General features: G+C 43.8%; 1 protein-coding gene across 4 annotated transcripts in view; it reads left to right on the top strand.

Annotated features, from left to right (window-relative positions):
• ESYT2 (extended synaptotagmin 2) overlaps window positions 1-18,947 on the top strand; it is a 556,590-nt gene that overhangs the window by 517,193 nt on the left and 20,450 nt on the right. For all 4 annotated transcript variants that reach the window (XM_086941503.1, XM_086941502.1, XM_086941501.1 and 1 more), the window contains 3 exons: window positions 9,350-9,499; window positions 10,411-10,790; window positions 11,097-11,195. In XM_086941503.1, coding sequence (XP_086797629.1) covers window positions 9,350-9,499; window positions 10,411-10,790; window positions 11,097-11,195 — 629 coding nt within the window. The remainder of the gene's footprint in view (window positions 1-9,349; window positions 9,500-10,410; window positions 10,791-11,096; window positions 11,196-18,947) is intronic.

The raw sequence follows: 18,947 nt of genomic DNA, 5'->3' as shown, positions 1-18,947 counted from the left end.
TTAAAGGACTAAAGCGAGCCTGCTGCTATTGTATTGTATTGTAATTGCATTTATATAGCGCTTGCTACTGCTGACGTGGAGTCAAAGCGCCATGCTCCAAGAACCCAAAAAGGTTTAGTGGTGAAGTAGTATAGGGAAATATGAAATTAATTTGAGCGGTGGATCTGTTAGTCTGTTATTTGGATTGAGAAAGATAGCAAAGGGATAGCAGAGGGGAAGGGTTTTGCATGTGTATAGCACTTCTTATGGAGAAAAAGATGATGGCGAGAAGGATGGAGAGTATATGGATGAATGGGGAGAAGAATGATGATGTAGAGAAGGACGAACGGATGGAGCTTAAAGACAGATGGAAAGAAGGAAGGGTGGGAGTTTGATAAATGGATGGATGGCAAGAAGGAAGGACGAATGATAGATAAAAATGAAATGAATGAAAGCATCGAAAGAGGACGGATGGATGATATACAGGGATGGATGAAAAGAATCATGGGAAAAAAGAATAATGTTGACAAAGGAGGTCAAAAGACTTGAAGAAGGATGGTGGCAATGAAAGAAGACAAAGAATTTCAAAATTCTCTCAGAGGTTTTGATGCAATATTAAGTAAAGCATGAAAAATTAACAGAACTACCAAGTGACATGTAAAAACTTTAACGTTTATGCAGTAATTGTTCAGAAATTTCTCTGTGTTATTTACCAGTAGAGTTAAGGGCATGAATATAGGTCCTAATGGGAACTTGGTTTCAATGTCAGTTTTTTATTGCTAATTGCACTTAGACCCAATTGCATGGTAACACGGAAGATCAACATGTAAGGAGCTCTGGCATCTCGCTCCTGACGCATGCCTGATTGATTGTGTTTTTTAACTGCGCACTGTGTATCTTTTAAAAATGTAATTTGAATTTGTGCTCATTGCTCCTTGACTTCCCCAGTCCACCACTGCTTACAGTTTGTGTGGAGGGAAGCCAATACCGGCAAGTCACTCACTTCCGGTCTGAAAGTACGAAGGTTAGCAGGCTAGTCTGCCGCTCCCTAAGCACTTAAGCACGTCATTCCGGCTGCTTGCCCTGGATAGACCCGATTGCATGGTAACACGGTAACACGGAAGATAAACCTGTAAGGAGCTCTGGCATCTCGCTCCTGACGCATGCCTGATTGATTGTGTTTTTTAACTGCGCACTGTGTATCTTTTAAAAATGTAATTTGAATTTGTACTCACTGCTCCTTGACTTCCCCGGTCCACCCCTGCTTGCAGTTTGTGTGGAGGGAAGCCAATACCGGCAAGTCATTCACTTCCGGTCTGAAAGTACGAAGGTTAGCAGGCTAGTCTGCCGCTCCCTTAGTACTTAAACACCATGTCACCCGTCACGCGCAGCGGCACACCAAAGGCAAGCCTGTCTGCGCCCGCCGCGCCTGGACCGGGCCAAGGGCCACCCCCCCCTGCCGGTTTCGCACAAGATTCTCGCCCCTCCACACTATCATATAACCCGGAGCAACTCAAAGCAATGATTAGGCCCCTTCACAGCTGTAAGATCATTGATGTAGACCGATTAAGGCATTCCCCCTCTATCTGTCCCACCTGTTCCTTCACACTAATGGAACATGCTCACTCTCGGACTCCCACAGGATATGAAAAATAAGTTGCACCTAAAATCATTCGTTCAGGTCTCATCAATGTAAGATCATTACCAAAACATAAATATGAAATTGCTAACATCATTGAAAGTTGGAAGCTAGATATCCTATTTCTAACGGAAACCTGGGGAGATCCCTCATGTGGTCCAGATTTTGCCACAGCATCTCCTGAGGGCTTCACAAACATTAGGTTCGATAGAACCCCCAAAAAAGGAGGAGGCCTCGCCATTATTCATCGTAACAACTTCACACTGCGGACATAATCCGTCCCTACCACTACCTGTGAAGCAGTTAACTTTACTTTTTTAACTCCTTACTCAAACTCATTCAAAGGCATTCTTCTTTATCGCCCCCTGGGTCCTCGAACTGCTTTTCTGTCCACCTTGGGCTACCTCCTTGAACCTGTGGCAGGGGAAAACAATTTTACCATCTTGGGAGATTTTAATTTCCATCCGGAAGCTCATGATAATCCTGACACCATGGCCCTCCTGTCTGAAAATGAAGCGGTAGGCCTTAGGCAATTAGTTCAATCCCTGACTCGCTCCGCGGGCCACACATTAAACAGCCTTTTCTCTACGCATAACTTACTTACCCTAGAAGATACCCTCCCATTAAAATGGACGGACCACTTGAACTTCAAAAAATGGACGGACCATTCTGCAGTCCTATGCGATATTAAAACAATGACTAGCGCCATTTTGCCCACTAAAACCCTCACCCTCACAAATATTAAAGCATGGAAGAGTATTGATGTGGCCGAATTTAACTCTAAACTGCATGTCAGGCTCCGCCTCTATCTCTTCGGAACTGTGCTGAAAGACCCACACCTTCCCCCGAAGAACTACCCCAATGTCCGGGTTAAAACACAGATCATTAAGGCAGTTTCACCGGGGAGGGAAAGGAAGGGAACAGCGGGGAGGGAGATCTGGAATGACAAATGAACAAGCTATTAGAATAGATCCCCCTCATACCCACTGCTTTCTAACACTCCTCCTACTCAAACACCAAGCAAGTATTATTCTCTTTCCCTCATACCTGTAAAGGAAAATAACATGGACTAGCGCAAGGAGAAGAGAATTGAGGTGATACCAGGGATTCTGTTTAGCTGTATAAGAGAATAAAAGACCTTACATGAAACCCTGACGCTATTCACTCATAACGCTTCACACATACCATTTCAGTGATGCTCATACAACAGCACAGGACCCCTCGAACGTGATACCCCTCTCTCGTTTCTCCTGCGTGGAAGAGAAATAAATAATGTTGTGGAGAAAACAAAAATACAGCAAACAGGGTTAATTTCTCCTTAACGTTGATTGGATACTGGAAGCTTTAGCGTCTCTATTCTCGTGACGCCAGTCCAGTGAATTTGAACATGAATAAAGTCTCTAGGCGACGCTGTACACCTGCGCCTGTAATTATGTACACAGGAAGTCCTCTCTGAACATAGATGACCTCTCTCAGCCGAGAGAGTCACTTGGAATCCAACACACACGCTACTTGTGTGCACGAATCTGAAGCTCAAGAAAAGTCACTGGACGTCCAGCACACACGCTACTTGCGTTTTTGAAACTGTAGCCCCAGAAGGTCACAGAGAGTCTCGAGGGCACCTGCAAACAACAGTCCGAGTGCTTACCGCTACCACCGCTTACCGCCACAACACCTCCGGACTTTGCTGAATTATCGGCGCTGCCGCTGGTTTCAAATGCGATCTTTATTTCCGGGTGTACGTCTGACCCCGCGTCTCTTGCATGACGCGATTCTCGGCATGCCGGGACTTGTAGTTCCGACTCCGACCTTTGCGGAACTTGGTAAATGTTCGGTGTTGTTCCTCACACTGGGAGGGGTTTTGAGTCCTTGCCATTCCGAGGGGGCGAGATCTGACACTGCATGCCTCTCAGATATCTGTTATCTCCAATCCCAAGATGGCAGCCATTAATTGCACTAGCTGAATTCAGGATACAGTTAATGTAATAGTGCCCACAAAGAAAAGATCTACTAACAGGGTCTCAAGTTCTGCCCCCTGGTTCAACCAGACCCTCAGGCTTGAAAAACAAAGTTGCAGACGGCAAGAACGAAAATGGCGACTACACTACGATCCTGCTGAGAGATTATGCTACAAACAAAAACTAACCAAATATAAACATTTGGTCATCCTTGAAAAAAGTAAATTTTACAGCAGTCAAATGGATTCGGCGCACGATTCAGTTAAACGCCTCTATCAGGTTGTCACAAATCTATCGGGACAAGACAAATCTGTCTCTGTAGATACTACTCAAGATATGTGTGATTCCTTGGCAACTTGTTTCCAAGGAAAAGTCTGTGCTATCTACTCGCACTTTAAGACACAAACTCCCACTGACCTCCTTTTACCACCCTCACCAACAGTTCCTAAACACAGTCTTGTAACTGCGATCCCTGCTATTGACAGCAAAGCTAATCCGACTTTCCAGAATTTTAGCCAGGTATCCCCAGAATTGGTATCCCACCTTCTTACTACCATCAACTCTGGCTCCCCGGATGATGCTTGCCCTCCATCTATACTCAAACTATCACCAGAGATTATTGGCCTCACGCTTACTGAGATCTTTAATGCTATGTTCAAATCAGGTGTATTCCCTTCTATCTGGAAATAAACTGTTATCAAACCTCTAATCAAAAAAAGCTCTCTTGATCCCACTAATGTCACCCGCTACAGGCCCATAGCCTGCCTCCCATTTCCAGCTAAAATTGTGGAAAAAATCATGAACGTGCAGATCTCAGACTATATTGATCATAACAACTGTTTAGATGACTCTCAATTCGGATTCAGGAAAGGACATGGCACAGAAACCACCCTAATTAAAGCTTCCGATTAAATCAGGATGATTTTAAATGGTGGGGGGGGGGGGGCTGCAGTTCTCATACTGCTTGACCTCTCTGCGGCTTTCGACGCTGTCGATCATGTAACTTTGATCGACCGTGTCATGGCAACAGGAATATCACAAAGTGCTATCTATATCCCTTCTCTCCTCCTTCCTTGCTAATCGTAAACAGTCGTTATCTTTTGGCAAATTTAAGTCGTCACCATTTGTCTTACCTTGTGGTGTTCCCCAGGGATCCTCGCTAAGTCCAACACTTTTTAACATCTATGTGTCTGACTTGGCGAGGATCATTAAATCACATCATCTGGCTTTAACATCATACGCAGACGATACCCAACTGGTGCTGGCTGTTAATAACAATGGACAGAAAATGGACCACAATTTCCAACTCGGAATGCTTGCAATAAGTGAGTGGATGAACGAGAATTGCCTTAAACTAAACTTGGATAAAACGGAGGTGATGGTCTTCGGCAATCTCTCTCCGACCTGGTCTCCCACGTGGTGGCCAGCAGATCTTGGACGTCCTCCCACCCTGGTTGCCAAGGTTAGAAACCTGGGGGTCATTTTTGACAGTAACTGTCATTTATGCATCATGCAAACGCAGTGGTTCCCTCCTCGTTCTTCACTATAAGAATGATTAGGAAACTTCTCCCCTACCTCCCTATTAACATGATTAAAACTCTAGTCAGCACTCTGGTGATGGCACGCATCGACTACTACAACGTACTCCTTGTTAACGCCCAAGAAAGAGTAACAAACAAGCTGCAGCTGGTGCAGAATGCGGCAGACAGACTGATTACAGGGACACCTAAATTCAAACCAATTTCCAAAGTTATCAGACAGCTCCATTGGCTGCCGGTAAGACACAAAACAAAATTCAAAGCCTTATGCATTGCTTTTAAAGCGATTCACTCCTCTGGACCGGCTTTTCTGAAACAATCTCTATGTCCCTACAGGCCGTCACGATCTTTACAGTCCTCCACAGCAAACCTCTTAGAGGTCCCAAAAACAAAGAAAGTATCATGGGGTGACAGATCTTTCATAATTACAACCGCCAAACTCTGGTATAGCCTACCATACCAAATTAAGATCAGCACATCTTGCTAACTTTTCGTAAGCAGCTAAAGACTTGACTTTTCAATCAATAACTCCTACCTTACAGTCAGTCTATCCACAAGCGCCGAGACACCTACGGGTATTTGCGCGCGCAATAAATCTCATAAATAAATAAATAGACACGGAGGAAGCCAGCACACTTCAATCCTGAAGGGCAAGCCATATCTTGTGGAGGTATGGCTCAAAACCATACTGTAGGGGGTGGGACCTTACTCTAGTGAGAATCTTACCTAAGTTGGCAGTCAGCAAACTGCCCGCAGGCACATTAACCCTTTAAGCTATTTTGAGTCAAAGCTGTGACTATGTAGGCAAAAAACATATCTCTTTAGCAAGCGCATTAGCCGCCATAGTTATCTTAATTTTTAATATTACCAATGTATTATTTGCGGGAATTTATGGAAAAGAAGTATTGGACGTGAGCGGGGGGTAGAAAGTCGTATCAGTCATCATTAACTAAGCCAGCCTTGTTTGTCTGCCTTCTCTTTACTATCCCGCAGCCCTGGCTGCTTCGGTCTTCCCGTCTTGAAAACATTACTGTATGCTTGTTTAAAAAGTATGTGTTATGCGCTGAGGAGTATTCCCAGCATACAGGGACACAGCAGGTATATTTTTCCAGCGCTAATTAAAATTCACCCTTTTACCATTTCCTGTACACTTCAGATATGCTCGGATGGGGCAGCACCCTAGCTGGTCTTGGGGAGGGAGGGGAAACATCTCACAACTTAATGTGTAATACCTAATTCCCAGTCCGGTCCGTACTAACCACACAACGTGTGATTTATGAGGAGCTGCACCGTCAACCAAACTCGGACATGTCATACTTTCCCCAGGAGTTACAGAATAAATCAGCATAAGGCTGATGGCAATCCAAGGCGGAACGTGACACAAACTCTGGCTTGCAAGGTATTCTCATTAGTACGCAAATAAAGTCTCAAGGGACGTGCCAGAAAATGGAACCTTTTTGCTGTTCAGGACCTGTTGATTTATTATTTTCACGTAGTACCCAGACCATCACTGATAAGCTCATCAAAGGCTGCACGTGTTTCATGTTAATTTTTATGGCCATATAGTAACGGTCCCCTGTGTAAATATCCAGCTTTGCCTAAAGCAAGTAACGAAGGAGAAACAGCAACGAGTAAGGTAGATTGTCGGCTAGGGGCCTGATTCAGTTGTGGCGGGCATCTACTGGGGGGCTTTCAAATAACATTATTAAATACAAAAATAAACAACTGCCGAACCCGCCCTCCGCTCTGGACGTCTTCTTTGTCCACTGGGGAAATGCAAGAGACCCTGCACATGAACGCGTTCAATAATAAAAAAAAAATTCAGTTACAAGATGTTGCCTGGGTAAAGTAGCGACTGGGAGGAAGTGATGTGGGTGCGGGCAGGGAGGGCCAGGCCAAGAAGGGGGGGGGAGCAAAACGAGGGCGCGGACAAAAGCACGGCAACACAGGCTCTTTCCTCCCCATCAGTAAACAAAGCCCAGTGCCTCTGCCAGAGGGCAGTAAACTGACAATATGAGGAGCCAGCTGCCACATGGGATCACAATGTGAGTAAACATTGAAGAGGAATCAGTCTGCAACGTTTAAACGCTGCGTTTGTGTCCGAATGTGGCAGGAGGGCGGAAGTAGCTACGGGGGTGAAGCAACTTAAAAAAAAAAGTTCTCTAAAACCCCGACAAGGAAAGTAAGAGCAAGCGGACTGTGCTCAGCTGGTGCTCCTTAGTCTTAACCAGAAGTTACGCATCGGCTGAGTGAACAACTCAGAGCCCAGCAAAAAAGAGCAATGAGCAGTGAGCTAATGATTAATAGCAGGCGGGAATAAAGGTTTGTTTTTTTAAGAAAAAGGGTCTTACAAACAGCGCATGCGCGCCGCCTAGGCTCGACCTAAAAAACTAAAAACAATACTCCGAAAAATGTATATTCTGGGACAAATTGACAAAGGGAAGGAAGAATAGACATAGAGTAACAAAATGGATTGATCGTGGAGAACAATGTGGAGCAAGACAAATGGAGAAGTGAAACAGCAGAGTGGGGCAGAATGACAAAAACATTGGAAGAAGAAAAGGAAATCAAGAGATGAAGAAAGGAAAGGTAGAGGAGAGAGGATCAGAATGATAGAGGATGAGCAGCACCCTCCAAACATGAAGGAAGTGCATGGTTCTCTGACTCATTGCCTGATATAATGGAGGACATAAAAGGAACTTTTGAGAGGGGGGGGTCGCAAAAACAAAGGGACTAATAGGTGACTAACAAATTCCGCACCTGAAGTAGAGAAATGTACAGGCCTGAAGATTTGGTAAGGTGACCAGTGGGTGAGTTGCAGTGGAGTGATGGTGTGTACAGTGGTACGTCTAGTCTTAGCAAATGCCACTGACCCCATGAGTTTGGAAGCATAATTTACCAGAGCTTTCTCACAAAATTACTCCCAATACCAAGCAACGTTTCATGAAATGTCATTATCCACACATTTTTGGGCCACTTTTCTTTCGGTTCCCAGGCCTAATTTTGTTCCCAATCCGACCCTGTTTGTGGAGATACATAGAGATAAACAAAACTTGCTTCCATGGAGCTCGTGGGATTTCTCTGTCAATGTAACTGGAAACTGTATTTACCTCCACCTCTTTACTCTTGGGCCCATGTCTGCCAACTCATGTTGCCCCCAGAATTTCAGTTTAAAGGTGTTTTCATGCATTTACTGTCCTTTCTGTAAACTAGTAGTTAAAATATAATGGTTCATGTGTAATCGTTGTGAGAAGAAATGGTTTAGGCATTGGTGCGCTGCACAAGTCATATATCTATTATTCTCCACTGTCTGTTCTGTTTTGTAAAAGCCAACATTAATGCTTGAAAGATGGCCTTTACCTTGGTGTTTACCTTGAGCATGCATTGTAGGATTTTATAAGTATTGGAGAGAGTAGCTCAAGGCTTGTGTTATTGAACCTTGGTCGAATAGAAGTGCAATTCGATTCTGGATCCTTGGCTGTGACTTTGGAAAGACCTCCCTCTACTGTATGGGGCCATGCCATTCATGCACCGACCCTCCTATATTATCTAAAATTGGTTAATCTGTTGTCTTTCATCTTTTTAGATTTGATAAGATTACTATCGATTTGGGTACCAGTAAATGTTCTTTATCTGTGTCAGTACCACCAAGAAACCTCCTTGAGAGCAAACATATGCTCTACAAACACACCTGATATATATACAGACTTTTTCCAGCAAACACTTCCTATTTTGTGTACCTTCACTACTTGTATGTAATATATTGTCATGGACTGTTTTTTTTAATAACTTTATTTGATTTAGCAAACACACTTGTGACATGTATGCAGGATTGGTAAATGGAGCTTGCCTATAATAAGGAATCTGCCATATTGTGTACACGGAGAATCTGACAGCAAGGAGTAATTTCATCTTGTACCCAACATTATAGTCTTTGGTTCATGCAACACAATAAAAAAAAACAGTCAAGTAAGCGAGTACAATGACATCTAAAGCTGCCTCGCCGAACATAGCGCCGGCATGCACCAACCCTGTCCGTGCAGCATATGCAATCATGTTAAAATGCAAATTTGAGAACCAAGAAGGGGGGTCCAAGTGGGGGAGCAGGCAAGGACTTATGGGAAAACAGACCATATCCTATGACATCAGGGCACTTTTTATTCCTAACAAATGCTGCCTCTCGTATTATATTATTCCAGCTGATGTACCCATCCTTTGCCTCCTGTTTGCTGCAGGTCAAAGACGAGTACCATGAAGTTTCAATGGGAAATCTCACGATTCCTCTGAGCCAGCTACTGGCCAGCGAACAGCTGACTCTGAACCAGCGGTTCCAACTGAGTAACTCCGGGCCAAGCAGCTCCATAAAAATGAAACTCGCCCTCCTGGTAGGTATTCCTGTTCCCTTTTAAATGCCGGGTCTTGTCTCAGTGGAGATTGGCTGTGTAACTGAACCATAACCATTCATTTCTCATGAGTCATGAAGATGTACGTTATTAATTGGATAATCGCTTGTTCATCACTCTCCGGATTACAAAGAATGCGTAAGTTTTCAAGCAATCAAGTCGTATTTGCATAGCGCTGCTTGTATCCAGGAGTTTTAGCGAATTATTACAATGGTAATACCAACATACATGTGTGATCGGTTTTGTGTGAAGTGAGGCGAATGCTCTCATGCATGTTCAGTATCTGTGACCTCGGGTAGCTCAGTACTACGGAGACGGTGCAGTCAGCCGAAAGGGCTAGTGTGAGGCACGTCCCATAAGACCTGCACAACACGCTTGTCATACTGGTCACTCGCTTTATCAGTGAATGACTTTCAGAGGTCTGTGGTGAGGATGTGCAGACAGATAGATCTCCAGCAGCAGTGATTGGACCCCACTATGTGTTAAGAGGAAGTGAACAGCCTTGTAGACCATCCTAAAACGGGGTGTATGTAAAAACTGCTAAACTAATCTATTATATTTTAAGCATTTATCCTTCAACACAAATGGTAACTTGAAGAACCTCCGCTTCTGGAATGTTCATTCATGAATTTCAATAATAAATATACATTTTTTATATCTGAAATGTATGCGTAGCTTTTCAATACCAATCACATAAAGATTGTATCAATAGTTGCATGAAATTTTCTTTGCTATACTACTAACCAAAATAGCAGCGGGGAACTTGGCAGGTTACAAATTGAAACTTTATTTTGCTTACTCTACAGTATGGCACCTTTTTTGGATTACCCAGTTTGGGTTTGAACGTACTGTTGCATTCCCTTCATTGGAAATTTTTTTGCTCTTGCTTTCAGATTCTTTCAGTCGAGAAGCAAGCGGGATCTCCAGGCCAGACGCAGACGTCCCAAGTCAAGAGGCCCTCCATCCAGAAAGGAAGACAGCCTTCCCCCCAGTCTCATCCTTCTGGCACTGGAGTCATGGAAGCCCCAAAGGCTGGTGGTGCTTCGGCATCAGAAATCAACATGATGGACAAGGGCGAAAAAAACACTCCCCCCAGTGCTAGCCCCAGGCGGCCGCCTGAACTCAGTCAAAGCTCGTCCAGCTTGGCTGGTGGAAACTTCACGTATTCCCCAACGCACCTCTCAGTGAAAGAACCAACTCCAAGCATCGCTTCGGACATATCACTTCCCATTGCCACCCAGGAGCTCCGGCAAAGGCTGCAGCAGCTTCAAAAGTACAGTGCACTAATTCTGAGTCTTGGCTTATGTAACGCTTGCATGATATATTGTGTGACCAGTGAGCAAGTAGTGTTTCTTTATTTCACTTTTGTGCATCCTCTATAATAATACCCATGTTGGCATTGGCACGTTTCAGGCACCCATGGGATATCTGCCTGGCTGAGGCAGCACATAAAATTTGATGCAAAGACCTGGTATGCCAGTTTTGCTTTTTGAAAAGGAGAGCGGAGACTTTTTAAATGAATTATTACTATTGTGTGCGAAGTTAAACTATTCTTTCTGACACATGTTTTACTCCACAGCGGAACTACACTTGGTCAGTCACCGTTGGGTCAGATCCAGTTAACAATTCGTCACAGTTCTCAAAGAAACAAACTTATGGTGGTGGTGCACTCGTGCAGGTTAGTACCCAGTTTTCTTGTTTTATTTGGGGAGTCTTGGTTGAGGTATGGCAGTTTCTTGGAGTAGTCCATCCCGCATAGTGTTTCCTCTGCTTGTTCTAAACAAAAGTAGATCTGGGCTTCTTTATTACAAAGAAAGCTCACTGTAGCTAAATCCGGTTGCAAAATGATCTCTCATATTCCTTATTTGCCAAACAATGCATTCTGCAACATGGTATAAATTGTTCAAAAAATTATGCAAATTCATTTTCCACTTCTTTGATTCTTCTGTGACAGGAAGTGGAGCCACCTTACTTTGCTTTATTCAGTAGTTCTGAAAGTTTTTGGTACACCACTACAGTGCTTCATTTATAAACAAAATAAGTGCCAGGGCCCTCGCCAGGAGGCCCCATCCCTCTGGGGCTGATTGCCAGAAACCAAAAGAGGCTTGTTAGACCCCGGAGAACCAGGCCCGGGGAGCACACACACAGGACAGAGTACTTTCTCTACCCACACTAGGACGGGTAGAGAAACACATGTCTGCTCCTGCTGGCTGGGACAGATTATTTTCTAATTCCTTGCCCGCACTTGTGCGCACAGAGAAACATCCAAAAAATTGCTCCTTTTTGGAGAGAGCGTGCAAAAAACAGGTACTCCCTCTGGGTGGGAGCATGTTGGCCTCCCGCACCATGCAGGTAGGTGCCAGGGTCCAAAGGGTTCTACGGGCTTCCCCCTCAGCCTCCAATTAATGCTGGTCCTGGGGTCCACAGAGCCAAAATAGGTGCCTCTCTCCTTTATAATAAATGTCCAGTATGAATGTCCAGTATTTGTTAAGTGCGAACAATTACCTGAAGGTGTCAAAGTGCTGGGGGCTGTCGGGATGATTAAGTAAGCTATTGCCAGAGTCACATGGTGCGGGGCAGACCCCTGCCGCCGGAGCCGGGCATCGAACTGTGATCCCCAGCATCCAGCGTCAGTGTCCCTGGCCGCTGCGCCACACTTCTTCCACAACTCTTCCATAATAACATGCGGCTCCAGGGGCTGGGACCCCAGGTGCCTAATAAGGCTCAGGGAGGGGGGCAGTGCAACCCCCTCCCCTCTTAATTTATTGAATTTGGCCCCTGGGGGATGGAATACCAAGGGCCCTAGAACTGTTGGGGAGGGAGGGTGGTGGGGGTGCACGTCCTCCCCTGTTTAATTGTATTTGGCTCCAGGAGGATGGAGTCCCTGGAGTATTTTAAGGTGCGGGGAGGGGGACCACTAGGCTCCACCTCTGCTTTTTATTGGAATTTGGCCCCAGCATTTGTTGTCCCCTGGCGCCAATTAAGGCTTGGGGAGAAGTACTGCCGACACCCCCACCCTTTTTTTTTTTTTAAATTGATGTTGGCCCTGGAGGATGTGGTCCCCACGGCGTAATAAACCTTGGGGAGAGGGGCTGATTATCACTGATAACATCTCAAATTTAAAAACGAAATCAGATCTTATTATGGCTGTTCCGAGAGGTCTACTTCTAAGCCCTGGACCCGGTAACCTTTGGAGACTTGTCGGTTTTTATTTTGCTTTGCCTGGCGCCTTGATGCCCTTGGGCTAAGTTTGCGCCCTATAAATTTCGCTTCATTCATTCATTCATTATCACACCTAACTATAATGTCACTTTAACCTTTGTTTTTGTGTGTGGAATTTTTTATCTATATATCAAGTACTCAATAGCTGAGCCGTTTTGTAATAACTGAATCCACAGTGCTGGAGGGAGTGATTTTTGTAGCATTTGAGATGGTAGATGTATATGCTCCGCATACTCCTGACTTCTAGTGTTGCGTCCAGGGGTGGCAGATTGTCATTTTGTGCAAAAGTTTTAACCAGCAGAACGGTTATGATTCCACAGTGCACCACTATAAGGCTCCACCTCAAGATTGTTTTCTTCTATCATCGGGCTTGGATGTTCGAGAACGAAGCTCCAGGGCCGACGGGAGTCCTGCGACGAGAACAACGCCACACCTTTCTACCAAGAGTTTCTCTCTGTGATTCCTGGGACTTCTGCCCCAACTGTCACTAACCATTAGCCTTTGTAGCATTGTGCTGTCAGACTTCGGCCCTTGATGAGCCACAAGTCTTTTCAGCCGTTTCTTGGAAAATGCACATAGGATGAGGGCGTGGAATGTACGTCCTTCCACTTTTTCCCTATGTGTATCGCTAGATACCCAATAAGTGGCCAGCTTGGTGTCTGTAACTTCTTCCTGTTGCCAACCCATGACACAACTTTATATCACTCCTGCTGCGGCTTCTGCTGCAAAATAACCCTCCTCTATCAAAGTAAACAGCGATAAGCTCACCATAAGAGGCAGCAGCAAGCCTGCCCCGAGAAGCCTTATATCTTTGGCATCAAACACCTGCTTGGTGTCAAGGAAGAACAGGATGAGCACTCTGACATTATAGCAGTTCATGAAGGCAAGATTCTAGAGGCCATATTCTCAGAGGCCTCTGAAGCATAAGAAGAATGCAAGAGCTTGCCGTGTGACAGGTGCCATCCCATACCCTGGCCCAAATACCAGATTTACTGCCTGCACCACAAGGTTAGTTTAAATCCCTAAAACTCCCTCAACAGAGGCGAGCCAAAAACAGCATAATCCTTTGTGTTGCGCTCCTCTGACTGTCACTCCCTGAATTCGAGAGACTGGGTCGATGCCTATTAGAGCCCACTTGAAAAGCACAATCTGCCTCATCTCCTCACTCACCCCTCCTGACCACACGGCTTCCACAAGGCCCACCTGGGGCTGAAATCGGCGCTAAAATTCTAACAGTCACCAACATCGAAACTGCCATTGAAGATCCCCTTGACCCCAAGATCAGACTCCATGGAGGAGTCTTTCTTTGAAAAACCTTTTGATTTCCTCGATGCCAAACCGAACAAGCATTGGCATAGCCAATAGGTCTCGCTTTTGGGGCCTTATAAGTATTTAGTTATGCAGCACAATATCCTTACTGCAACAGCATCAACTGTTACACTTATAAGGTCCCAAACGCGAGACCTATTGGCTATGCCAATGCTTGTTAATACTGTGATTGTTGTAAGCTTCCTCCAAAAGAACAAACACTAGGGAAATGTAAACTCTTACAGACCAATCAGTTTGCTAAATTCTGATTATAAAATATTAAGATTGTTGGCAAATACATTGAATCAGGTAGTGGGTTTGTTGATAAATCAGGACCAAAACGGTTTTATAGCAGGAAGATGGTTGTCTACTAACACACATTTAGTTGAAGCTCTAGATTTTCTTAACACCAAACATATTCCAGCTCATATTTGTATCTCAGATGCCGAAAAAGCTTTTGATTTGGTTAATTGTCAGTCTGCCCCGGTCAACGCTGGCTGTGTTTTTAAAGGCACATTATGGATTGTACTAGGGGTATATGTCTGCCAAGATCTGACTCTGCCCCAGTCAACGCTGGGTGTGTTTATGATAGCACCCAATGGATTGTACGAGGGGTAGGTGTCTGCCAAGATCTAACTCTGCCCCGGTCACCGCTGGGTGTTTCTTTTAAGGCAGGCTATGGATTGTAGGAGGGGTATGTGTGTGCTAAGATGTGACTGAGCCCCGGTTAAGAAAGAGTGTAACACGCGATTGCTATAGCTTTGCAGCTGGTCGCAGAGGGAGGGGGCGGCGGTGTAAAAGGACGTATAATACAGTAAAACGCAATTACGTATTCGTAATAATACCGTGGCGGATGAAGACCATGGCGGATGAAGAATCAAGGGGAAAAATGCAAGCAAGATAGGGACAAAAAGAGAGACAGGATAAATAAACAGGATAAATAAAGACAGACTTCGGAAAGTAAAGAGAAGAAAAAGACACATTAGAGGGTATAAAAATAAATGATTTCCGCTGCCAGAGCTGCGCTGTTTATTCATGATGATGATGATCGCCATGAGGTGACTGAGAGCAGAACCGCCGACAGGCGGGTGGAGGGAGCGGGCAGCGGTGACTGTTAAACGCAGAGATATTATTGGAGACGCGGTGCCAGATAGACGAGGCAATGGTGGGTAGCGACCATAAACAACGCCTAAGGCTGACGGTAGCCGTAGAGGGACAATTTATTCTAACATGCATCAAGGGGATACATCAGTGCAGGGACCGACAAATCCCACCATATTGATGTAAAAAACGCATTGCACAAGCATATTTGTAAGCACATTAAAACAGGAACCGTGGACCTACTGATTGAGAAAAAAGAGAAGAAACTGGAGCATACCAAATATTGAAAGAGGGGGAGATAAAAGTAAAATAAGCATAGGGAAACAAATGTATAAAATCTAGTGAAAGCAAGGAGTTTGAATAAAAGAAGAAGACGACACAGGGAGGGACAATCCAAGGAAGACCAATTGCGAACTGGGAGAAGGCGGCATGCCCTCAAAGGACCAATGCTATTGGAAAGAGGGTCTGCTTTACAATAGATGGGCAATTAAAGAAAAAGGGAGGTAAAGAGCTAATATATAAGCTATCATTTCGATGCATTGAAGAGGCTGGATTATGTAGCGAGGGTCAACCAACTGGACAGCAGAGAAGGGAGGCCGATACAAATAGTACCAATAGGAAGTAGAACGGGACGATTCGGCGAACACACTGAGACTGGCAGTGTATTCTGTTTACCATCGCTCGTTGTAGTGATGAACACTTCTCTAGATAAATGTTAAGCAGGTGACAGAGCATATGGACAAGGGAGTCAGGATGAGGAGGATTGGGAATACCCTTTTGGAAGGTGAGAGTGAATTCTGGATGGCAGTAAAGAGACTAAGGATGGCAGAAGAGGACTAAAAATAGGCCAGTTAAAGCAAGAGCAGTGGGGGAAGAAACGCAAGAGAAGCCCGGGAGTTGTGTGCGAAAGTGATAGCGATGAACTTAATGAGGCCAGCAGAGTGACAAGATCTGTGGTGGGAGAGGGAATTGAAGCGCGGAGAGAGGCACGCAAAGCATGCGCCCGCGCACATGCACTCAAGCTCTAGGCCCACGGTGCAGTTTTTTATATGTATTAATTATAGGACAGATACCATTAATTATCTTTCCTTAACAAAATGTATTATTTTTTAGATTTAAATCAATCTTATCTTTTAAATACACAATTCCTATACATGCCTGTTCGTCAAATTAATGACTCAGAAAAAATGATTTTTGTATTATATTTATCTTTCTCTTTTTCCTCTTATTTTGGAAAACACATATATATATATATATAAACATTTAACAAATATATATACACATATATACAACATTTATATAAATTACAAACACAAAAAACATTCAAACATGAAGTAAAGAACCTTACTTATGGTTCAAATGCCCACCATAAATAAAAATAAAAAAGGGATGTTAACCTATTTTTATGTCAATGCATTCCCTGTACTTAGGGCACCAACACATAGTATGATGGAGCTTAACAAGGTCTAATTTTTTCTCCCTCCATTTGTCTCCAGCTCCTTTCCTGTAATTTGATGTACTTTATATCAATTTATCTTGTGCTGATGCCGTAAACAAGCAGTCGATGCCTTTCAGCCTTTCTATTGCATCAGGCCTCTTCAGGACTTTAGGGCAATTCAAACAAATACTTCCTTGATTCAATTTCTCCCTGTGTATATTATCCCATCGTATTTTGTTCTTTGCAAGTAAGGTCACACCGTAATCAAAATGTCCATAGACCCTCACTCTGGTTCTCGGCAGCTGGGTTTCGTAAATCCACAGGCGAAATATCTTGATTGTACTATTCAAACAACGGGAGTAAGATCTGTACTTACAGTTAGATGTCTTCCCATTGCCCCATCTAAGGTGTTACCCACATCCTTCCAGAAACCATCGAGTCTGGGGCACTGCCAAAACATGTGCAGGTCGTCGGCCCTCTGTAATCCGCATTTTGGACAGCTCTTCACTATGGCCTCGTTCCTTGAAGTCTAGAATAATTTCATCTGAATCAGATCCAAAGGGGAGATGGACGATTGCAAATGTTAGTGTATGTAGTGATATCTTTACGATAGCTGGCTATTACGGACCTAATTTAGATGACCCTACACCACTCCAGTCTCTTTACACCCAGTTAATCTCGGTATCATCTCCTGTGATTTTGGGCGGAGACTTCAATATTATTTTAGATCCAAATTTGGATCGGAACCCCAGAGGCAAACAGGCAAGTTTGCCAAGAATGAGAGAGTGGTTGGGAATCTATAAAAGAGACTTAAGTCTAATTGATATATGGAAAGAGAAGGGCATTAAACAGGGTAATTTTACCTTCATAAATAAAAAACTCGGAATACAAAAGATGGACGCTGGATTGTTCAGTCCTTTTGGACTCAAAAATTATTGATCAGCTCATAAGAGAGACAGAGTTATATTTTGAGGATAACATTGAATCTGCCCCCTTTCAAGTGGTCTGGGAAGCTTATAAAGCAGTAATTAGGGGGAAAATCTGTGGGCTAACCACACATAAATCAAGGGAGCTTAAAAAAGAAATCCAGAAAATAAGCTAAAAACCCTGGGCCTCCAAATATCTTCAGACAACTCTTCCTCGAGAGGGCAAGAATTAGAAAAGGAAAGATTAAAATTAAAAGACAGCCTAGCGACCATATTAGAGGTCAAAATTAGAGAGAGATGGGACTGTAGCAAACTAGCCCATTATGAATATGGTGAGGGATGTGGGAAAATGCTTGCGTGGAAGATTAAAACAGATCAAACCAGAAACAAAATTGGTAGTATAGATCCAGCCAACCCCACCCTCAACGGTTCTGATGAGGCAGTGATTAAACAGTAATTTTCAACCTTTTTCTCAAATCTATATACAGAGGACTATCATCCGAAAGTCGAGGAAATAAAATCATTTCTTGACTCATATAATATCCCCACTCTGCCCCCTGATGAGAAAGAAATTCTAAACAGTGAAATAACAATTCAGGAGGTAGAGGGAATTATAAAAAGTCTGAAAAAAGGTAAAGCGGCAGGACCTGATGCTCTTCCTAACGACTTTTATATGAAACTAAAAGACACCCTGGTCCCTCACTTAACAGCTCTGTTTAATAAAAAAATGTTGGATCATGGTAAAATTCCTGAGACCTGGAATGATACAACCATTTCTATTCTTTTAAAACCAGGTAAAAGTCCAAAAAAATGTAAGTCTTACCGCCCAATATCCATTTTAAACTGCGATTATAAGATTTTCACCCAAATAATGGCTAAAAGATTAGGGAAAATTGCGGGGGCTCTGATAAACTCCAACCAAGAGGACTTCGTGGCAGGAAGGCACCTCCAAGATCTTACACATGAGCTTATTGGAGCAATAGACATCGCCACCACTGAGAAGCTTCCTCTATCAATTATTGCGATAGACGCTGCTAAAGCGTTTGATAGAGTAAATTGGATCTATCTAAGTGAGGTCCTAAAGAAATTTAATCTAGGGGAAAACATAATAAAAATGGTAGAAAACATCTATAACTCACCCAAAGCGAAAAGTCTAGTAAATGGCACGCTTACAGAGAACATCAAGATAGGCAGAGGAGCACGCCAGGGATGTCCCCTCTCCCCCTTGCTTTTTAATTTTTATATTGAGCCAGTAGCGGAATGCCTCAGGATCCAACCCTTAATTTCCCCTTTTCATTACCAAGGGTGGTATAAAAAAGTCGCTCTTTACGCGGATGACCTCATGATTTTTACCTCTAACCTAAAAGAAGCTCTTAAGGCAACAGAGGAGACTCTGATTAGTTTTGGGAAACTATCAGGTTACCAGATAAACCAA

This window comes from Lissotriton vulgaris, chromosome 10 (genome assembly GCF_964263255.1).
Source record: "Lissotriton vulgaris chromosome 10, aLisVul1.2, whole genome shotgun sequence".
Taxonomy (NCBI): domain Eukaryota; kingdom Metazoa; phylum Chordata; class Amphibia; order Caudata; family Salamandridae; genus Lissotriton; species Lissotriton vulgaris.
Note: the sequence above shows the minus strand (reverse complement) of the source record. Positions and strands in the feature narration are given on the sequence as shown.